This window comes from Balaenoptera borealis (genome assembly GCF_965194805.1).
Source record: "Balaenoptera borealis genome assembly, chromosome: 1".
In the NCBI taxonomy this organism is placed as follows: Eukaryota; Metazoa; Chordata; class Mammalia; order Artiodactyla; family Balaenopteridae; genus Balaenoptera; species Balaenoptera borealis.
This window is the reverse complement of record NC_138860.1, coordinates 154,838,962-154,861,831: the sequence shown is the minus strand read 5'-3', so window position 1 is coordinate 154,861,831 and position 22,870 is coordinate 154,838,962. Positions and strand designations below refer to the sequence as shown.

The following is a 22,870-nucleotide window of genomic DNA, read 5'->3' as shown; positions in this document are numbered from 1 at the left end:
GCTCCCCAAACTCTCAGCTTGTGGGCGTCCAAGGCTGGCAGGTCTAAGCTTGTGATTTCTGTCCACTTGTAACCCAGACATGGCCAGGACATTCTGGCTCCAACACCCCTTGTTAAGATGGTCCTGGACACCAGCTCTGTGGCTGGAGTCCAAGCCCTCCTAGAGTCGGTGGATTCCCTGGGGCTCACACTCAGGTGGTCTTCTGGGCCTCCAGCTCCCTGTCGTTGACCTTACCACCTCTGCTTCAACCCCCTGTCAAATTGGCAGTGAAAATCAGCCCCTTCCATGGTCCCCCACCCCCATCCCAAATCTTCACAAGCAATGGAGAATGTACTGGAACTCAGCAGAGCAGACGGAGTTAGGGTTCTCACTGCAGCCAGGAAATGACTATTATCTGCAGGTTTTCTCCCCGCGCAGGAGGCGCAGTTCCCACCTCCCTTAGTTTCTCTATCTTCCCAGCTCCTCCCTTCCCTTCCTTCCTTCTCTTGATTCCTTCTTTCTCTTGCCCTCCCTTTCAGAAGCAAAATAACAAAATTCCTCGCCCTGGTCATAAAGACGATCTTCCCGCCACCTCCTCTGAGGTGGGAGAGGGTGGTGATTTTCCTTCCTACCTCAGGCGCCCATGAGGCAGCCCTCCAAACGAAGATGGAGGTTGCTGTTTCTCAAAGGAATTTTAGTGACTACAATTGACTCCACTTCCTTTCATGCAAAGAAGGAGACAGGTCTGGAGAGGGGCAGAGCTTGCCAGAGGCCACAGAGCCGGCAGGGGTCACAGGCCACAGCAGGGATCTTCACACTATTGATGTCAACCCTAAAGACCATCACGGTGGGGTGGGGAGCAGGAGGCTTCTTCTCTGGAGCCTCTTCCAGAGCTGGTGGGTGGGACAGAGGTCTGGGCCGGCTCCGGGACATGGAAGGGGCTCATCGCATTGGGCCTCAGATGGGACCTAACCTTACCCACCTGGCCTGTGAAATGGGGATGCAGAGGCCTCCTTGCCCACCTCACAGGCTGCAGCCCACACATGACAGCACAGCATAGTTGAGCAAAGGTTAAGAGAATAGTCCTGGAGCTTAACCACTTGGGTTCCAATCCTGGCTCCAGTATTTACAAGCTGTGTGATTGTGTACTAGTTACTTAACGCCTCTGTGTCTCAGTCACTTCATCTGTAATATAGAGTTAAGGAAGAATAGTTGTGAGAATAAAATAATCTAAGACATAAATGTGTAGAATGTTGTCTGACGTATAATAGATGCTCAACCAACGTTAGCTTCCAGTTGCGTCATCACCTTTACCTGGGGTGGGGGGGGGTCCCACGTGCAGTCCGCATTACTCTTGTAGGAGCCAGCAAGGACTCGTTAACCATGGCCAATGAATCGCCTCTGGTGAAGGCTCCGGGGTTTCAGAACTAGAGACCTCGCCCACTCCAAACTTCTCAGTGACCGGCCCCCCTTCCCCCACCAAGTCCCAGGGGCTATGTTTTCTTCCCTGGTGGACCCTGCAGCACAGACCCCTTGTGCAGATCCCAGCCAGCTAATACTTGAAGTGTGATGTCTGATATGATATAAAAGCTCTATATTTTACCTGAAGTCTTCCCTCCCATTCTTCTTCCTTTCCTTCTTCATTGACTGTGTCTTTCTTCCACGAGCACCCACTAGATGTCAAATCCTGTGCTTTGACAACACAGAGATGACCAACCACGGTGCTGGCCCCTGGAAGCCAAAGCAAAGGACAGGCACATGAAGGTCATTTCCGTACAACCCAGGTACACAGCGGATGCGGTGCTGTGGTGACGGAGGGGAGGAGGGGCTAACTTGGCTTGAGGAGTCGAGGAAGCCTCGTGGAGCAGATACCACTGGAGCTGGGTCATGCAGGATGTGTAGGAGTGATGAGCGAGGGGTAGAGATGCAGAAAGACAAGGGGCGCTGGGGGAACAGTGTGTGCAAAGGCAGAAGATGGGGACAAGCAGGAAGAGTTCAGGAAACACTGAGGCAGCCAGCAACCCTGGAGTGTTGAAAACTGGGAGAGGAATGGGTAAGATGAGAATTTCATGCTGGGGACATGGGCAGGGGCCTGGTCTCAGAGCCCCTTGTGTGACCTTGACCTTTGTCCTGGGAACAGTGAAGAGACATGGGTGAGTTTTAAAAAGCCAGGGAGGTTCGTGGTCATTGTTGTGGTTTACAGAGCTCACTTTAGCTGCAGGGGAGAGAGTGGGCCAGAAGGGACACAGCTGTAGGGGGCAGGGGAGGGTGAGGAGGCCTGGACCAGGGTGGAGAGAGGTGGAGGGATTAATGAAGTCGAATCAGTAGGTGTTGGTGAGTGAGGATTGAGAGAGAGGGGGCCCCGAGGGTGAAGCCAGGTTCTAGGTTGGTTGCTCAGGTGAACATGGCTGGAGAGGGCTCTCCAGACCCCACTTGGCATGGAGCCTCTTGAGCCACTGGACCCCTGCCCAAACTTCCCTCCCAGAACCTGCTTGTGTTTTTGCGTGGAAAACGGGCCCATGCCAGTTCCTCTGCGTCACCGCCTCAGGTCCTGGCCCTCCCAGGGAAGGCGATTTCCCACACGTTCCCCGGCAGTAGGAGGGGAGACGTCGGCATGCAGAGACACCATCACGTTAAAGTCATCATGTCTTTTATTAATATATTACGCTACAAAAATATTTTTGGCAAAATAACATTAATAGCATCTTTCTTTGTCTTCTATTATATTCTTAAAGAACTCTTCATGAGAATTCACAGAGGTGAGGGGAAGAGGTGATTGAAAGAACAACAGCACGAATACCTTTCCAATACATTAAGATTTGAAGCTTGTGTCACACAGTGAGAGTCAGGCCAGGACGTCCTGCAGTCTCTTTGAGGCCCAGGAATGGGGCAGGGGTTCTGGCTTCCCCTGCTCTGGCCTAGGACATCTCTTGGCCAAGAATCAGCCCCTGCTGCTGCCCCAGCCAATGGGGGCCCAAGATGTCTGAGAGCCCCGCCGCAAACTTCTTTGACTTGGGTCTTGTTCAAAGCCCACTTTCCCCGCAATGGGACTTGGGATGGAGGGGCCCTTTGAGGCGTGCTACTCTTTCCCTTCCTTGCCTGCCACATGCTCCCTGTCCCATGGCGGCCCACAGGTCCTGGGAGGAAAGCCGAGCACTGGGCCTGGGGAGGGGGCGGCACCTCACCTTTGTGGAGCCTCAAGACTGTGGAGCCCCGGGGCTCCCCCTGACCCCTAGAACAGTCCAAGCAGGAAACAAAGTCTCTGCTTGACAGATGAAGAGATAGAGGCTCAGAGAGGGGCAGGGACTTGCCCCAGGTCACTCAGCAACATGAAGGAGTATCTAGAATATCTCTGGCAAGGGAGAGCCCACGTTTGGAGACACAGCAGGAAGAGCTGAGGGTGTGCTGATGCCCCGGGAAAGGGCCAGGCAGGGCTCAGTCAGTTCTCATATCCCCCTTTTCTCTCCCCCAGGGTCGGGGGTGGGCAGGGAGGGAAGGAGCTCTGGGCTGGGAACAGGGGCTTAGGTTCCGGTCCAGCCCTCCCCCACTGCCTAGAAGTCCCCCTGCCCCAGGGCAGCAGGCAAGCCTGCCAATTGCCGTCAGGCCCGGCTGGGCTGTTGAAGAAAGGGGGTGGGGGGCGGGCGGGGAGGTGAGGCTGGACTGATTTCTGAAACTTACTGGTTTAGACAGCCAGGCCGGGTGATTTTTTTGGCTGCTTAGATGAATTTTTGGAAAAATAACAATGTCCAAAGAACCTGAGCATTAAAGAGCCAGGAGGGACCCTACCCCACTCCCTTGCCAAGACTTCAACTCTCCTGCCACGTCTCCAGCCAGTGTGCTACTGCCCCTGCTCATACATTGCTCCTGACGGGAAACTCAGCACTTCTAGGGGCACCTGCCATCTTTCCACAGCTTTGGCTTTGCAAAGACTATTCCACTAGCAGAGTTAAGGTCTGCCTCTCTTCCTCTTTCTTTCCTTCATTCCTTTCTTCCTCCGTCCCTCTCTACACATCTCTTGAGTGCCACCTTTATGTCTGATGAGGATACAAAGATGAATTCACATGATCCTTGCCATCGAGGAGCTCACAGTATGATAGGAGAACAGAGGCATAGGCGGTCTCAACACAGAAGGCTTCCTGGAGGAGGTGCTATCTGAGTTGATCCTCAAAGGATGAGCAATTAAGGGTGATAGAAGGGTGTTTCCAGGCCTAGGAAGCAGCATGTGTGAAACATCCTGTCTATTCTGGAAATGACAAATATGCTTCAGTCTGGCCAGGCACAGAGTGGGAGAGATGAGAAGTGAGGCTGGCATGGTCAGCAGGGTCTGACTGTGGAGGGTGTAGAAAGCCAGGCTGAGGAACACGTCACCAGCCCCAGTTCTGTTCTCTGCCACACAGGGTACCAGCAAAGCTGCAATTCCCAGGTAGAACCTCTCTTGTCCTTCATGGCATTTTCCTATACTTTCCCTTTGGTGGAGGACCTTTCTTTGGGATCCCTTGTGATCATGGCCCCAGGATGGAGACTGGGCAGGTGGGACAAGGGTCCTGAGTCCCTGGGCCAGCCCAACTCTAGCTGAGGCCAGGGACTGGGTGACAGAGCATTTAGTGTGAGGAAAATCCGGTCATAGTTTTTCTGTGCAAAGGCAAACTTGCCAGTCGGCACAAGCTTCCATGCTTCATAGACTCTAGATCTTTGACTCTCAGAGCCGGAGGGGCCCTCAGTGGCCCTCTGCAGCTCCCTGCAGCTTGACTCACACACTTTTACCGTCCCTGCCTTCACCGGGCTGCTGGTGCTCAGAACAGCCCAGAGGGAGATTAGGAGACAGGGCCATTCTGACCTGACCCAGAAAACCCCTTGGTCATTTAGTCAGTCGTCCTGAGAGACGGGACCCAGGGCCACCACTAACATGCTGGCTCTCAGTCCTTGATCTTCTCTGCCTGCCTCAAGGTCAAATGTAAAAGTCTTAAGACGTGGACGCGATGCTCTCAGAGCAACAGGGGCATTTTATGAGGCGAGGCACACAGAATGTGCTGGAAAAAATGTCAGCAGTGGTGGATAGATCATCCAAAGCACGTGAGTGGCTGTGGATGGGATGATGGTTCCCGGGCCCAGGAAGAGAGAATTCAAGTGCCCCAGCCATGCAGATTTCTGTACATGTGCCTCGGGTCTTCAGCGACATACGTCAGCAATTTCAGTTCATTTCAAACCCTGGCCAGCCGGTGGTCCTCAGGGACCAGTGAACTTAGGCTGCAGACGTCTGCCTAACTCACACTGGCTCTGGCTGTCCCATCAGCACATGTCTACCTAATCAATTGGCCCATCCATCAGCTGCCCACGTGGCTTTCTTTAAACACTCGAGTGCTTGGTGGAGGGAGAGTTTGGGATCTCCCAACCTGCCCAGAGGAGGGATCTGGGGGCATCTGCCTGTGATCACGGGCCTGGACAGAATGACCTTTAAAGTTCCTTCTAAGAACCTAGGATTGGGCTGCTTGTTGCATCTTGATGATGAGTTCCTCTAGGCCAAGGAAGGCGGCTAGATTTGGCCCCAACACAGAGCCTGGCACTGTGTGTGTTTGATAATCACACACTGCATTAATTTACCTCTTTGGCCCCGTGCCTGGTACAGATCTGGGCATGCGGTCAGATGCGTGGACTGTTTACCAAATGCTTCATCTTTAATTAACCTCAAGCTCCATCTCAATACATCTCATGCCACACTCTGCCCTGAACAGCGGGAAATCTGGCCTGTGTGTTTCTAATTCCTTTACACTTATCTCATCCAAATAGCACTCTGCACGATGTATTTGATGTCCAGCAGGCCTTCTGAGTCTGCTTTATAAGTCAGCTAAGCCCCTTCCTGCTCAGAAATAGGAAGTCACATTTCTGCCAAGGATAAACGGACTCCAGCCTTGGCTGGGGTCAAGTTCAGTTTACAGTGTGGTACCCATGGGGCTGGCTGGACCCTCTGAAGCAGAGCTCAGGGCTCCTGCCAGATCTCAAGTTCAAACACATCCATCTGGGTCAGAGCTAAAAAGAATTCAGCTGCCTGCCAAGATGCCTGTGGGGCTTCTGACCATCCAACGAGCTGCCCAGAATTCTACTGTCTCAGAAGGGAGACAGCTGCCAAGCTGGGCACAATGGCCCTGATTCTAATCAGACACTACCAGGCCTGCCAGGGAAGCCCATGGTGCAGTCATGCTGGGGGGCACTGAGCTGGGAGTCAGCAGACCTGCTCAGCTGTGCAGCCTTGGGGAAATGCCTCACCTCTCTGGGCCTTATTTTTACTCTCACTGTTATTATCTGTCAAACGAGGGGCCCTTTCTGCTCTTGGGTTCCGGGACTCTGTAACTGATGAGCTGCCAGCCCAGTGAGGGTTCAGGGCTGGGAGGCAACTAACCTGGGTCCTCGGCCTTCTCAGCCACCACCTTGAGGACAGAGAAGCTGGTCAGTTTCTCTGAGTCTCAGTGGCCTGCTTGCCCCTCTTTGGCTGCTCTGCCTTACCAGGCCCATCACAGCTATCCTCCAGCCTCTCTGATTCGGCAGGAAAACCTCTCATCGGCTTCAAGATACGACAAGTTGGGACATGGGACACGTGGGAGAGCCTGTTGCCAGAGCCCTTGGTCCCTAGAGGGACCAACATGATTACTGTAGCCAAGTGGTCTCTCTGGCTGGAGTAAGAAGCGTGAGCTGGCCCATTTGGGTGAGACCTGCCTCCCTTGGAGATTCCCTGTGCAAAGAGACCACCACAGACTATGGTCTAGGAGACAAGCATTGCTTTTGAATCACACTGATCTAGGGCCACGTCCGGGCTGGGTGACATTGAACAAGTCCCTTTATCTCTTATGGGGGTTCAGTTTCCTCATCTGTGAAACGGGGCCAATCACATCTCATAGAATTGGCGTGAGGATCTGTGATAAAGTGAATGTGCAAAATGCCTGCCACACTGCAGGCTCTGGACAAATGGCAGCTCTCATTACAAGTATCATTACCATGGGATTCCTAGAGGCCCTGCCTCTAAAACTGCCCTTCAGTGCCCACTCCTGTCCTTCGGCTCAGCTCACTCCACTTGGCCGTGACTTCAACAGCCTCTCCTGTAAGCCAAGCTGGATTAACGATACCAGAACAGGGAGGTCTGGACTCATGGCCCGGATCTCCCACTTGCTTTGTGACCTGGGGCAACAACCTTACTCTCTTTGGCGAGTTTAACCATGTGTCACATGGGGCTGTGGGACCACTTCCTTCAGCACCAACATCCCTTCCCCCACCCAAGTGCTTTGGCTGGAACACATACCAAGAGGTCTGGAGGGCCAGTTCACAGACACTCAGGGTTTTCAAAATAGCAGCATTCTCTTTCCTAAAGTACCTTCCCAGCCCCAGGATGCATCCAGGGGAAGGAAGGACCGTTAGCGTTCACATCTCTGGCTCCCAAATCCAGCTTCACAAAAGCTAAGCCTGTCTGCCTGCCCCTCCCTCTGAGGTCCCCGCAGTGGGGGAAGCCAAACCTGGTTGCTGGAGGCTTCCGCTGATCCAGAAGCAAACCAGTTCAAAGCCACGGTCCCCATGAGGTCGCAGACGTCCTGGCAACCTGGGTTCACCTCCTGGGTTGGCGATGGGGCTAGTTAAAGTGTTATTAACATTGGCCACATAAAAATAGTTTTATCAGTAGAATAAATACATTTTCCTTTTTTAATATGGACACATATTTTACAAAACAGCCCCATAGCACTATGGGAAATTAAGATCCTTCTACAAAAAAGAAGATGTAACTCGGGTACAATAAAGCTCTAGTGTTCTAACGGATCCCGTCTGGACTACCCATGAGGTGTCCGGCACCCCTGGAGGTGGTGGCAGGGGCTGTGGGTGTGGCCGCAGACCCTCCCGTCGGTTTCTCTGGCTTCTTTCTCTGCACCCGGCAGGGAGGCGGGCGGCCGAGGTCAGGAGAGCCCGAGGGTGTGCAGCAGGAAGGGGGCTGTGATGCCGGCAGCGATGGCGGGGAGGAGGCCCAGGGCGGGCTGTGAGCGGCTGGGCGCTGAGCTGCTGGCCAGCCCCGGCTCTTCCTGCTGCTGGCGCGGGTCGGAGAGCTGGAAGGGGGGCTTGGCCGTTCCGGAGCTGTGCGTGGTCTGGAAGGGCAGTGGTGGTGGCGAGGCGGTGGTGCTGGAGGGAGAAAAATACGTGGAACGTGGAACAACCTCTCAGCAGCCTTGTCCTGGGCTGTGGTCTTAGGGTTCAGATCCAACTTTTTATTGAATCTGGTTTTTTCCTCATGAAATGGAGAAGGAAACAAAGGGCTCAGACAGGGAAAGTGAGCAGCCCAGAGCCACACAGCCGGCCTCAAGGGTGACCACTCAAGAGTACTGGGTCCCAGGCAGAGAGAAGAGAAGTGTTTCGGAGGAGACCCATCTGGGGTCACGCTGCAGCAGGCAGCTCTCACACCTCTGCATGCAGGTGCCCCTGGCCTCCTGCTGCCCTCCCCTCCCCAGTCTGAAATAAACAGAAAACAAAACAAAACACACAAACAACCGCCCCATCTCACCCTCATTATCACAGCTATCGTTTACTGAGCGCCCCCTGGGAATCCGCACTTTATAAGTAGCATCTCTGGTCCTCAAAACAAACGTTCGAGGGGCCGCACCACCCCCTTTCACCAGACGAGAAAACGGAGGCTCAGCGAGGCTCCCTGGGCCAGGTCACAGAGGGAGCGGGGCGGCCTCTCGGGGGGCAGGCGCCCTGGTGGCCTCACTCTGCCTAATCACAGGGAGTGTCAGTGAAGGTGGTCCCTCATGAACTTATAAAAATAGAAGCCAGTTTGGAGGTCATGGGTGAGGTTCTTGGCTCAAGGAAGCCTACGTGAAAGAGAGGGAAGTACCGAGACAGAGAAATAAAAAGAGATGGAGTGCAGAAGGAATTGGTGGGCCGAGGCCAGCACTTGGTGGCATCGGGAAGTCATGGGAAGGGCAGGGGCCAGGACCAGGTTACCGGCTCAGGTCCTGGAGAGAGAGATAGGAAATGATGAACAAAGAGAGGGGCAGAGAGCAGGACAGGGACTGGGGAAGAGAGTTGACAGTGACGGAGGCATAACGAAGAGAGACCAAGGGGGAGAAGGCTCTGGGATGAAGAAAAGGGCTGGGCCCCAGAAGCGGTGGGCCCACACCTGCCCTGTGCAGCCCCTGGGGGCAGGAGGCAGAGGGAGATGCAGGGGGAGGATCCGACAAACCCCATCACCCCAGAGGGTCAAAGATGGGAGGGGAAGGCCAGGGGCAGGGGGCGCACAGAGGGGCCCCAACCCAATGTGGAGCCCGGATGGCCTCCTGGAAGAGGTGACACTGCAGTCAGCCGTGAAGGCCGCGAGTCCAGCTTGCACATGGCTGAGGGCGCTCCCGGCGGCGTCTGTGCCCAGCACGTAGGACCCATTAACATCTAATCCTCATGACAACACTACGAGGCAGGTAAGACTGTTATCCCATTTTACTTGTGAAGAAACCAAGGCACAAAGAGGGTAAGTAACTTGCTCCAGGACACACGGCAGGGACAGGATCTGAACCGGGCACCCAGTGGGTGCTCACCAGCAGTTGATGGCGGGGCAGGAAGCTTGCCCCTCCCTGGGCATCTGCAGAGCGGGCAGCCTCCTCCACGTGGGACACTGCCTGCTCTCCAGTGCTTACCCTCCCTCCCTCATGGGCCGTTCACTCCCCAGGTCAGCTGGGATCCCCCCCTCCCCGGTCCCACACTGGCCATGTTTCCACATGCTGGGCATGAGGCCCCGACAACTGGCCATATCACCACGTGAGCTCTGTACTCATCACCACTGCCGCCCAGCCCCACCTCTGTCCCGGCCGGACCCTCTCACACAGCCTGGTTCAGCCTCAGGGGGTGGTGGGCAGGGGAGCCCGGGGGTCACAAGCACATCCCTGCCTGCACGGGGTCTGGGACCTCTGCTCTGGCATCCGTGTCCGTGTGCCCTCAGAAAAGGAGGGGCTTGTCACTCCCTGTCCTGTCCCTCCCCCTCTGCTCTAGTCCTGGTCATGCTGTGGCCGCGGGAACCCACCACATCCTTGTGTGAGGTCCTTCTCACCCTGGACTCTACAGTTGTGATGTGTGTTCCTCTGTCTATAGAAATTCCCAGAGAACTAATCAGGAGAGGAGGGAGCAAATGCTTGTCACACACCATGGGTGGCAGGAAGGTGTTCCTGAACAGAAATTGTGTGGGAAGCACCGGAAGGGAGGGGGCAGACCAGGCAGCTTCGAATGCCCCTTATGACTCCCCCAAATCCGGCACGTTGTACCTCCCACCCCATGCTGGCCTTCAGAGCACCCGAGACCTCTTACATGACCTGCTGTGGGCTGACCTCACCTTTCTGGGCTTTCCCAGCACGCACCACCATCCCCAGTCACACCTAATGTCCTGCTGCCATTTTCTGACTCACCTTTGAAGGCCTGATTCAATGTCTCCTCACCTGGAGGCCTCTTTGATCTGTCCTCCTGCCCCTAAGGCCACCTGGGAGAGTTGAGGCTCCCATGAAGCCTTGCGCATTTCTCACTGATCACACTGTGTCATTGGCACCTATTTATGCGCACGAGGTTTGAATGGGTTTTGTATGTAAGGTGCTTAGAACATTGCCAGGCGCACCGGAAGTGCTGTATGGTGTTGGCTATTTTTAGCACTATTATTATGTGTGTGTCCTTGTCTCTCTCACTAAAAGCATCCTCCATTTATGGAGCACTTCCTGTGTGCCAGCAGACACTGTGCTTGATGCTATACATGTGTCATCTTATCATTATTCCCATTTTCAAGATGTGGAAACTGAGCCTGAAGACGTGCACCAGGCTGTCTGCCTCCCCAGCCCCAGCTGGGCTGTGGTGCCGTCCCTAAGTGCGGAGACAGAGAGCACGGGAGTGAAGCATGGTTCTTCCTGCAGAGACCTCGCACACCCATGGGTGGAGGCTTGCCAGGGTCAGAGAGGAGGCCCCCTGTGGCCTCAGCCCCTGGAGGGTATTGTGCCCACACCCAGCAGGATCACTACCGCAGTCCCTTCCTTCCCCTTCTTTTCTAATGAAAGGTTCCTCCCAGCTGCTGCCCCATCTTTCCAGCCCGAGCAGCTGGGAGGCCAGGAAGGCTGGCCTCAGGAGAGGAGGCTGAGCTGCCACTTGGGGTGCCCAGAGAGGGGCCCAGCAGCCCCCGCCGTCAGAAGAAGGACCAAGTAGGAATCATGAAAACTATGTCTCACCAGGCGCCCAAAGGCATTTGCTTTCACACTTTGAAAACCAAAGATGCAAACTCCCCCTTGGAGCCTGAGTCGGGGAATTATTGCTTGGAAGGAGTCCCAGGAAAACGGGGTGAGGTTAGTGGGGTGTGGACAGAAAGCCCCTCCAAGTGCCCCCACCTCTTGGGCCCACTCTGCTCACAAAGCCCAGTCCAGATCCCAGCCCCACCCCAGGCCCATGCTGGGGAACAGCGTCTCATGGCAAAGTGGCCTCGAAGCCAAACCAAACACTCTGAGTGTTCCCAGGCTCCGCAGACGGCTGGCACCAAGGGCCGAGTGCGCTCGGAGCCGACAGGGCCCCTTGTGTGGGAAAAGGCCCTCTGTCTGGGTGGAAGGCAGAGCCCGATGTCCCCGTTTGCTGCGTGACTTTGGGCAGGTCCTGCCCTCCAGGCCTCAGCTTCCCCGTGTGTACAACGAAGGAGCAGGATCAGACCCTCGGACTTTAAAATGTTTTCTAGCAGCAGAAGCCAGAAGTGAGATCATAGGCAGAAGCCCAAGGTATAAAGCACAGGAAAGCAGGGCTGGTGCCTGAGATGTGTCAGCTGGCTGCCTCAAGTCTCATCTGTAGGGCTTCCTGGAGTAGGGCCCCAATCCTGGCACTAGAGGGTCTCTAAGAGCCATCAGGGCTGGGTCTGGGGAGTCTTGGAGCTGTGGCTTTCTTGCAATACCAAGGTGGTGGGTTCCTCAGAGGATTCCGAGGAGACAAAGTGGAGATGGAGCTGGGGGCACGAGGGCCCGGCTGACGGGTGGCCCTGCTGGCTGGGGTGGAGCTCGCGATGTGATCCGGCTGGAACTGTCTGGGCAGACCGGTCAGACGCAGGCAGAGATCTAAAGTGACCGGCTTGCCCACAGCTCCCTGTCCTGGTACCTAAGGCCCACGCCAGCCTCCAGGCCTTTGGCCACATGGTCTTCTCTGCTGGGAATGCCTTCACCCTCCCCTCACTGGGTCACTTCGCCCCTCAGGGCCCCCAGCCCTCCAGCCCTCGCTGGCTGGATTCCTCGCCAGGCACAGGTAGAGTGGCCGTGACTCCAGGGCTCTTTCGGCTGCACCACAGGGTCTGGCCATGACCCACGACTCTTCCTGCTCTATCCCCAGCAGCACTGGACACGGGCTGGGCACCCTGCATGTAGTCAACTGGCTCCTGTTTAACGATGTGCTCACCCAGGGGCTCATTTAAGCCTAATATGCACTGAAGGCCAGGAGCCGCTTCCTGCTGGGAGATGGGGCGTGTGGCATCCTAGACCAGACTCTGAGAGTCAGCTACCAACACTGGGGACAGCTGTTACTGAGTGTCACCAGTGGTCTGAGGCCAGCTCACCGCTTTATAAGCACCATCTTTTTATTCTAAGCCTCCGAGCAAGTACGAGGAGGGGCTGGGGATTCTGCCTGAATTTATCCACTGAGTGACCCTGCTCCCCATTTCTCCTGGGCGCATCGTCCTCTAATCAGACGAGGTCCTGGCCTCATGCAGAGATGCTGAGCACCCTGTAAGGTACCAGGAGAAAGCCTGGCTGTGCTGGGGGAAAGGTGAGCTGGAGAACCTCAGGGCAGGATGGCAGGTCAGAGGGAGGCGTGCAGAGCCCTCCCAGGGGCCCAGGGGGAGGGGAAACGGTTCTCTTCCCCTCTGCGGGGGCTCGGGCCATCTGCTCAAACCTCTGGAGAAACTGAGGCCCAGGAGGCCAATGACCCCCTGTGCATGTGTGTCCTGCACCCCCGTCCCTGCATGGTGGCACCTACAGGTCTCTGCAGCCACCACATACAGACGCCCACCTCTGCACCTGGCTTCCGGCCATGCCCGGAGCCCGGGAAACGCTCTCTTCCCTGCACCTGCCCCCTCATGACTGTCCTTCCCGATGGCCCAGTGCTCTGCTCCCTTGTTTATCCAACCCACTGGGGGACTGGGAGAACAACAGAGCTGGCATGACCCCCAGAGGTCAGTCAAGGCCCTAACTGTGCAAAAGGAGAAACCAAGGATTGTCACAGATCCGAGTGATTGGGGCAGTGCCCTGCACACAGCTAGCGTGGCACTGGTCTCCTCCCTGGCGTGCCCCCTGGTCACCGCCCTGCTGCCTGCTCCTGGCTCTCAGATGCGGGGGTTCCCTGAGACCACTCTGCCGCTGCTGCACAGCCATCTGCGGACACATGCCGGGCGCCTCTCACAGGTCCCCATAAATCATCCTGCCACGGGCTGCTGCTTCTCTAAACTTCCTTCGGTGTGTTTACATCTGGGGTAATGAGGGGCGAGGCGAGGCCAGCCTGCTCCAGGTGGCACTTCGGCCCTCTCCCCACTCTCTCCCCTCTTCTCTCACTCATGCATGCAGTCAACAAACCCTCAGCGAGGCCTCCGGTGACCCAGAGAAGTCCAGCCCAACTCTGGTCCCCAGGGCCTCCCGGCCTAGAAACACAAGCGAGCGACTGCCATCTGTGGAACTGTGCCAGGACAGGGGCACCCACGGGATACCCACGGTCGGCGGGGGGAGGCTATGGGATGCAGGGGAGAGGAGCACAGGGAACACGCTGTGGGGAGGAGACGCTTGCCAGGCGAGGGCAGCAGGGGCGTCTGCGTGGTGCTGGACGAATGTGACCCTCAGCATCAGACAGCCCTGATTCTGTAGGTTCTGACTCCATACCTGACTTGCTGCAAGATCTTGGGCAAGTTACCTGACCTCGCTGAGCCTCAGTTTCCTCCTTGGTCAAGCGAAGCCTACTTCCTGGACTCTTGACAGGGCTGGGGGATGTGAGGGATGTCAGTGGCTGGCACAGCAGGAGCTCAGCAAGTGTCCACTCACATCCACCCCCCGCAGAGAGAGAAGCAAGGACAAAGGTGGGGGTGGGCCGTGCATGGTCCACTACAGGGCAGCACACAGCTGGCCGGGACGGGGCCCAGGTATCCCGCAGGAGGAGGGCCAGCAGGTGAGGCGGGAAGGAGGCAAAGGCTCTGCACCCAGGCTGAGCAGCAGGAAGTTTACTTGGTGGGGCGGGCGAGGGAAAGCACTGGGAATCTCACGCTGAAGAGGGTAATGTGCTGGGACACGGCTAGGGGCCAGAGACCTGTTAGGGCCCCGCCGTAAGATCACAAGTGGAAGATGAGCTGGGAGAGGGGATGGAGAGCAGGGGATGGATCCGGTGGGATTTAGGGGGAAGCAAACGAGAAAACTCTGAACAGAATTAAAGCTCCAAGGAAAACAATATTGTCAGAAGGGCTACAAATGGGCCCCAGGTCTCCCTCCAGAGAGCTCTCCTCTGCTCCCTCTTGGAGAATAGGAAATTTGGGAATGCTATGAGGATGGGTGGGGTGAGACCCAGGAGTGACGGAAGCTGTGCCCTGCACCTGGGCCCCTCTGGGACCTCAGGGCTGACTTCCCTGCGACGCAGAGAAACCTTCAACAAATAGGCTGCCGGTTGGTGGAAATTTCCTTCTCCAACCCAACCAGATGGAGGAAAGTTATCCAGCCACAATTTACCTGTTGGGACTGAGAAGGGGTTCCCTCTTGCCAAAGAAAAGCTATTTCCTTCTCCTGAAACCAGGTTCTGTGTTTCAGAGAGACGTGTTGTGAAAAGGAAACTGTTTGGAGTCATTTGCCGAAATTTACATTTCAGGCGTGGTTAGGGGCTGGGAGTCCGTGGCTGGAGCTGGCAGCCCAGCCTCCTGTCACCCTGTGGGCTGGACCCACTGCTGGCAGGGTCTGGTTGCCCAGCGGGTTGATCGGGGCCCTGGGGGAATGGCCTGATTGGAGTGCTTTATGGGCTGCCAGCGCCTCCCTGGCAGCCTGCGAGCCTCCCCAGGGCTGAGAAGTGGTTCTTGGTAACTCTGTGCCCTCACTCCCGGTGGGAAGGAAGCAGCCCATGCCGGGCACATGAGCCAACTGTGTCGAGGCCAATATAGCTACAGCAGTGCCTCCACCTTGGGCAGGCTGGGCCGGTGGGGCCTCTGCAGAAGCACGTTTCCCAGGAACCCAAGTTAGGCGCTTTGAAGCCAACACAGGCCCAAAGGAGGAATGGACTCTTACTTTACTTGCTGGAAGTCTTTTTAAGACAGCGCACACCCTGTACTTTAAGACAGTGAATTGGACTATGTCAACTTTTTGTCTATGACTCAGAGACCTGGCTGAGGGAAGGTCATGAAGGGGGTTCCTGTATGACCCTGGACAAGCCCCCATCCCGGGCCTTGGTTCACCATCTATAAATGCAGAGCTGGGTCCGCGTTTCCCAAAGCTGCTCGGAAGACTCCAGTACACATTCAGCACATGGCTTCCCAAGCCCCTGTGCCACACATTCCAATACACGAGGTCTGTGGTGGGGCCTGGGGTATTATTTAACAAGTATCCAAGGTGATTATTTCTGGGGATGCTGAGGAAAATCCCAGATGATGATTTTTAGGGTCCACGTGGAGACTCTGAGTCTCCGAGGGCCCAGTGCTGGATCACAATGTCCAGGGCAGGGCTACTGCAGTGGGCAGGACTCTGTCCTTCCCTGACAGTCACTCCCTGGGTGCTCTGGTGATGCTGTTCACCAGATGTGGAGATTTCTGCCCAAAAGTGCAATCAAGGGAGACCGCTCTGTGCTGAGCCTGCAGGTGGAGGTTGGAAGACGGCATCTTGGTTACAGCAGGAGCTTTGGTGACAGACAGGCCAAGGGAGTGGTGCAGGCAGACACACAGGCAGAGGACAGACAGGTATCGGTACAGTAGGATGATTTCTGCACCTGCCCATCTCCAACAATGTTTTATCACAAATCCCCCAGCCCCTCCCGAGACAGAGCCCACGCCATCATCTGCCATGTCTCTCTTGCACACAGGATACCTCTTGCAGCCTCCCTGCCATCGTGTCGGCTGCTCAGGCCATCCAGGCCCAGAGAGTTCACAGCTTTCTGATTTGGCCAGCCTGTTCCATTTTCTCCTGCTTTCACCTTCTGGCCCATGGGACAAATGGGGTCCGCTTTGCACCCATCATGCATCCAAGAAAGCTAAGGGCAAAGCAGACTTTTGTCCACTGCACCTGAAGGAAGCTTCTATTCCTTCACCTTTAAATGGAGAAAACTGGAAAGTCAGGTGTAAGCTTGCTCTACGAACCCTGAAGGATGAACAGGAGGATCATCTGTGAACAGGGACAAGCCAGTTTCCGATCGAGTACCCACCTGCCACGCTTCCTTAGAGCCGGGCGTGCGGATAACAGAGTGTGTCTGGTCCTGGGAGGGTCTCAGGTAGGCTGACCAGACAGAGGCCCAGCTCCCGGTAGACCTGCCCCTCCCAGCTCACCTGTCCTCGATGCGGACCCAGAGGTCATTGAACTGCCGCGGCCGCTGGTGTTTGTTCTGCCTCTTGTGCCATTTCTTCTGCCGCCCAAACTCCTCCAGCTGGCTGAGGCTGTCGGGGAGCAGGAGGTGCGGGGACAGGGCTGGGTCCTCCTCCTCAGGCGGGGCAGTGGGGGCTGCCGAGGGGACCGCAGGGATGGCAGCAGCTGGGGTCGCTTGGGCGGGGCTCGCCGAGGTCCCCTTGGGTGGAGGTGCCGGGCTCCGGGCAACAGGGCTGGAAAGGGGCAACCGCACATGAGGCACGCGTGTTGGGGCATGTCATTCAGGTGTGACGGGGCACGCGATTCAGTGGGAAAGTTGTCACGGCAGGAGAAGATGCCAGGGTGCCCGGCTGAGGGTCACCCAGGAAAACCATCGCCTGGTGTTGCGAGATAGAGCTTTGGTTCATTCTTTCATTTATTGATTCAGTAGATATTTATGGAGCATCTACCTGGCACCAGGAACTTTTTAGGTGATGGGTGTTAATAGTGATCAAAACAGACAAAGCCCCTGCCCTCTTAGCGCTTACATTTGGAAGCGGGAGACAGAGAGTAAGATGGGCCAGATGTCAGATGGTGATAACTGCTGAGGAGAAAAATAAAGCAGGGGCAGGAGGGAGAGCGTGGGCCGTGGGGGGAGGGGGCGTTGTTGGCAGGGAGGACAGTCTGGTCCCTGTTGGTGACATTTGAGCCCAGACTAGCAGGAGTGAGAGAGTGAGCCCTGGGCAGGTTTCTGGGAGCATATCTGATCTTGGTCAGGGTCTCGTTCATTCAACAAGCTCTGGCTGAGGGACTTGAGGCGAGTTACCCAACTTCCTTGTGTTGTGCCTCAGTCTCCTGCTCTGGAAAATGGGGATATTACAGCTGGTACTTCCTAGCGGCATCACAATGATTTTGTGAGTTAAAACAGGCAAAGCACTCAGAACGGTGCCTGGCAAATAGCAGCTGAAACACTTCAGTAATTAACTTCCTTAAATATGAAATATTAACGTTGTTGCTGTGCCATTCGTCCAACCATCCACTCATGCCTTCAACACTGGTCTCCTGAGCACCTTTTCAGGGGAGGCAGGACAGTGTTGAGCAGGGTGGAACTCAAGGTGGAGGCAGACAGACACGGGTTCACATCCTGGCTCTGCACCTTCCAGGCTATGTGACTAAGGGCAGGGACACAAGTGTCCAAGCCACAGCTGGCTATAAAAGGAGTTAATACTACTCACTTCATAGGGTTGTCATGAGGATGCAAGAGACGAGGTCTTAACATAGTGCCTGGCACGGAACCGGCCTCTCTTTAATGTCACCCTCGAGCAAACGGAGCTGTCTGCAGCAGGCACTGACGTGCGATTAAGCGTGTGGCGTGGACCCCACATTCCATACAGCGGTGCGCAGACACCCCTCGGCCTGGGAACACCCTCTGCTCCTCTCTCTTTTATTCTTCCCTCTCTGTGGTCCAAACGGAATTCCTTCTGGGGACATCTGACCCTGGGGGAAGTTGGTCCTGGTCCCGAGAATTGTAAAGGCAAGCCGGCGCCCAAGGGAGTCTGTCCCCCGACTCTGTTCCCGCGGGCACGATGGGGTGAGGGGCTTCTCTCTCCTTGAAGGACAGAAGGCCATCAGCTCAGCCTGTCCTCCTCCAGCCCCCACGGCAACCCCAGATTCCCAGGGTCCAGGAGATGCCGCAGCTGCTGGGGAGATAATTCAAAACAGGCAGACAAAAAGACGGATCCAGGAAGCACCTGTGGCTGATGATGGCTTTTATTGTTGGGGCTTCCTCGGCATCCCCGCCCCCCTCACCCCACCCACAGGACTTCAGCCTGCACTCGGGGACTCCGGCTGAGAGCGGGGCCTGCGGGGAGTGGGGGGATACCTGTTCCAATGCCCGGGCTCTGAGATGAATAGGAGCCGAGGCAGCCTCGCCGGCCTGCCCGCCCCCCGCCCCGTCCGGACCCACACAATGGGCTTTGAGGTGGAGGTCCTTGGGGCTGTGAGGAGGAGCTTGAGGAAGGCCTTGTCCCTGAGGCTACCTTGGGTCCCTCATTCCTCCAACTCACGCCTACCCTTGGCCCAGTACAAACTGATCTGTGCTGGGCTCCAATGGTCAGGAAGAGCGGTCTGGTCAGGCTGACTCAGAAGATGAGAAGAGGGAGGAGTCCAAGGTGAGAGCGTTTATAAGTTCCTCCAGAAGTGCCACAGAGACGAGGGAGGGCATCAGCCTGGAGCTGGGAGACCAGAGGCCCAAGGCCCCAGGCCTCATCTTTGCAGAGTGAAGAGCAAGGCTGCAGTCATTTCTGAGCCCTCCCACCCCTGAGCCCCACCCCCCCAGCCCCTGAGGCAGTACAGGTTGTGGTGAGGACCTTAGGAAGGCCCTAGAGCTAGACTGCCATTGACATGAGCTGTGTGTCCTTCTGCAAGTGGCTTCACCTCCCTGGGCCTCAGCTTCCTCAATTTTAAGGTGGGGATACTCACAGTTCCTGCCTCACGGGGTTGTTATGAGGATTTAATGAGTTAAAAGCGCTTAGAGCCCAACACACAGTGAACAGTCAATAAACATTAGCTATGATTATTCAAGCTTCTTTTGGACTCTGGATTTTATAACATCACGGACAGGGGCCGAAATCACGCTCTGGCCACCCCTGTGAGGAAGGTTCCTGCACCGGTTGGTGCACAAGTTGCATGGAAGCCCCGGGTTTCAGGGTTCTGTCGTTGTCTTCTAGGGCTGCGACGCCTCTTCGTGCCCGGCCTGGTGCTGGCACTGTGGGCCACAGGTGAACCCAGCTGGCCTCTGCCCTCAGGCAGCTTCCAGCCTGAGGGGGACAGAAAACCCACAAAGGAAGAGAGGCTGGCCACTGTAGGCGCTATACGGCTCTCTGGGCGGAGCGAGTGCGCCCTGGCAAGAAAGTCAGGTGAGGGAATTGCTGCCAAGAGGCAGCAATGAGAAGGTGCGGTCAGAGGAAGGTGAGGACCAGGTGTGGGCAGGGCTGGGACACAGGGAAGAGGCCTGGCCAGGGCTCGTCCTAAACATGGCCCCATCTCGATTCAGGGCCTGGGCATCCACCAGGTCCTCTAGGCAGCAACCCGGGAGCCCTACAGAGTCCGTGCTCCCCACCGATCGCCAGTCTCTAAATCTTGAACATCTCTCGAAACTTAACGCTCCTCCCATTCCCACCTTCACTGCTTTCCCACTGTCCTGACCTCCTGCCACTATTGCACACCAACCTCCTTCCCGGTCTCCCCACCTCCAGCCTAGCCCCCACTCTTGGGTGCCTGGTGAAGGCCAGTCGCTAGGAGGCCCCATCTCACCAGAGGCTCCTTCAAGACTCTGCCCCGCAGGCCTGAGCGGGAAGGCAGGGTGCAGCCTGCCATACAGCACGTGGTCAGCAGGGCCCGTGGACCAGCAGCAGTGGGCCAGCAAGTCCCACGCCCCCAGCTGCCCCAGCTGCTTACCTGTGGATGGTCTGTCCCGCGGGCGTGTGCTCCACCTCCAGCCCTGCCTGCCGAAGGACGTCGATGACTGTGTTGTTCCCCAGAAAGTGACCTGGAACACAAGAGACAAAGTGGGCTCAGCCACATAGCAGGTCATCAGCAACTGGGGACAGCCTCCGGCCAACGACCTACACCAAAGGCAAGGGCCAGCCTCCCTGAAAGGCAGTATGGTGTAGCTGGAAGATGGGCCGGTGCCACCCTGCCTGGGTCCGAATCCTGGCTCTGCTGCTCATTGGTTGTACCACACTGTGCCTCAGTTTTCCCATCTGTAAAGTGGGAACGATTGCATTAGCAGTCTCTAGGGCTGTTGTGAGGACTCCGGGAACAGTGGTTGGCATGCAGCAAAGGCTCACAGTGTTTATTTACTGTTGCATCACTGTGCCCCACACCATCAAGCTGACCCCAGCCCTGGACTGTCCAGGCAGGGACAACCTCCAGTAGTCAGACAAGGTCCAGGTCTGAGGTCTATGGCTCATCTTTGTCAGTTCCACCAGCAACTTGAGGCTCCCTGCCTTAGCATGGGAATGGGGTTCTGTGTGGGCACATCTATCTCCTCACCGGGCTCCATGGGGCAGAGACCGCATGGCTACCACCCCCCACGTGCTCAGTATGTGTTGGCTGGATCTGAGACTTTGAAGATTCATTTGTTCACCATCTATCCAACATTTGTGGATCACACACTCGACCCAGGCCCTGGGGCAGGCCCTGAGGACTGAATGAGGTGTAAGATTCTGGGGAAGGAGTAATAGAACCCTGTGTGGGGCGCGGAGGGGGCTGGTCTCCATCTCAGTCTCCACCCACTAACCATTCATTCAACAGACATTTATGATGCGTTTGCTCTGTGGCCAGCCCTGGGCTAGACACTGAGAATATAGAAATGAATCATTTGGTCCACAGCCACAGGTGAGACCAGGCACGGCCCTCTGGCTGGCTGCAGGCTCGAGGTCTGAGAACACGGCGGAGGCTCTCCCAGGCTTCGGTTAGGGAGACTCCTCGCGAGGCCAGTCGCTGTTGGGAGTCAGCCCCGGGCAAGCCCCTCCTCCTCGCTGGGCCTCAGTCTCCCCACTCGTTCAATGTGGGCAGAGTGGTGGTGGCCCCTGCGCCCTCCCAGCCCGCGTCCTTCCCTGCAGCCCCACTCCCACGGGCAGTTCGCTCCCCTCCTGCTCGCCATTCATCCCAGAACCTGGGGGGAAATTCCTGCACTATTATTCTAATTGCCTGTGACGGGTGGTGACAGGTGAGAAGCTGGAAGGTCAGCATGCTGACAGCCCCAGGGAGGTGTGAGGAACACAGGAGGTGGACGAGCTTTTGGGGAGTGGAGAGGCTCCGGCCCAGAGGAAGTGAGGCTGGGAGTGCACAGCGGCTGGAACAGGGGGGCGAACCCCACAGCCCGCTGCCGCCCAGCCCTGCGCACCTCTGGGCTGGTTTCAAGACTCCCCAACAAGTCCCCCACCCAACAGTGTCTCTCTCGGTGGCCTGCCACAGACCCTGAAATCCCACCTCTGGATCACTGCAAAAAAAATCACAGGTCTGGGAACGGGAGACTTGGACCAGAACCCACCACACTGGCTCTGGGACCTTGGGCAGACCCATTACGCCTGTATGCTCTCGGTGTCTCTCTGCGTACAGGGAGGGATTGGGCTGCGCCATGGGCTCCCCTCGTTTTCACATTCATGCGGAAGGCATTAGTTTGACTCCAGAGACCCCTATGAAATTGTACTCTCCCTCCCTCCCTCCCTCCTCCTCTCCCTCCTTTTCTCTACCTATTTATTGCATTTATCTGACGAACACTGATTGAGTGCATATCCAGTGCTGGATGGTGATGAACAGGTAGGGGCTTGTTCTAGGCACTCAGGGTCTTGAGAATCAAGGTCTTTTGATCCAGGGTAAGTACTATGCGGGGGGAAGCACACAAGGTGGTGAGCGTGCACAGGAGGCCTCTAATCTAACCTGGGGGGCAGGGTAGACTTCCTGGAGGAGGCATCCCTAGCTGAGGGATGGGATCAGAGTTAACTAGGTGAGGATGAGAGTGGGGTGGCACAGGGTGGGGCGGGGCGTGTTCCAGGTAGGGGGAACAGCATGTGCAAAGACTGTGAGGTCAGTGAGGCTCACCTGGGAAGCCAGCTGCAGAAGACACACGGACAACGCCTGCGCAGCTCTGGCCCTGACCCAGTGCCGTAGAGGACAGAAGACCCAGGCTTCTGCCAAGGCTCTGAGTCTCCCGTATGTGATCCTGAGCAATCAGCTGCCCTGCTGCCAGCCTCAGTTTCGCTGTGTGTCAAATGGGCCTGGATCCCTGTGGCTGCCTCCTTGGGGAGGCTGTAAAGTCCTAACGAGGCAGGAGGAGTGAACGTCCTTAGGAAAAGCCCAGCGTGCACGCTTGAGTGAGGGGCTGAGCCATCCCTGGCTGTGGCCACGGGGTCGGCCCCACTCTTGCCTGCCCCCCGAACGTGATCAGGCTGGAACTGGGCGTGGTGGCCCCAGCGCACAGGCTGCAGGAACTCCCTGCCCACAGCTCTTGGAATGCACTCCTGGCAGCAAAGCAATTCCTTCCCTGCCTCCATGGAGACCCATTTAAAGACAGGGGCCTCCAGGCCCAGCAGTGGTCCGCGCAGAAGATTTCAAGAGCCGTAGGGAAAACAGGCCACCTCAGGCTATACCGGAGTAGCACGAATATTTACTGATGGCTGTGTGGTCGCTCTAATAGGAGCATTCCTGGAGCTGGCAGAGGGGGCATTCGGAGGAGCCCAAGCCTTACAGGATGCTGGCCGGACCCTGAGCACTGCCTGGCAACGTTTCAGTGTCTGGTCTACACCCTGCCCGTTCCCTCAACCTCAGTGGTTCCAGGCCCTTACTGT

At 56.5% G+C, this 22,870-nt stretch overlaps 1 protein-coding gene across 3 annotated transcripts in view; it reads right to left on the bottom strand.

The window, feature by feature from the left end:
* Positions 1-2,612: 2,612 nt before the first annotated feature.
* The window catches only part of TRABD2B (TraB domain containing 2B), a 221,111-nt gene continuing 200,853 nt past the window's right edge, over positions 2,613-22,870 (bottom strand). The window contains exons 4-6 of one of the 3 annotated variants that reach the window (XM_082371015.1): positions 19,974-20,064; positions 16,499-16,768; positions 2,613-8,133 (exon numbers count right to left, since the gene is read on the bottom strand). In XM_082371015.1, coding sequence (XP_082227141.1) covers positions 7,772-8,133; positions 16,499-16,768; positions 19,974-20,064 — 723 coding nt within the window. In that variant the 3' untranslated portion in view covers positions 2,613-7,771. Of the gene's footprint in view, positions 8,134-16,498; positions 16,769-19,215; positions 19,334-19,973; positions 20,065-22,870 lie in introns of those variants that run through there. The other 2 variants (XM_082371014.1, XM_082371016.1) reach the window with 2 other exon arrangements.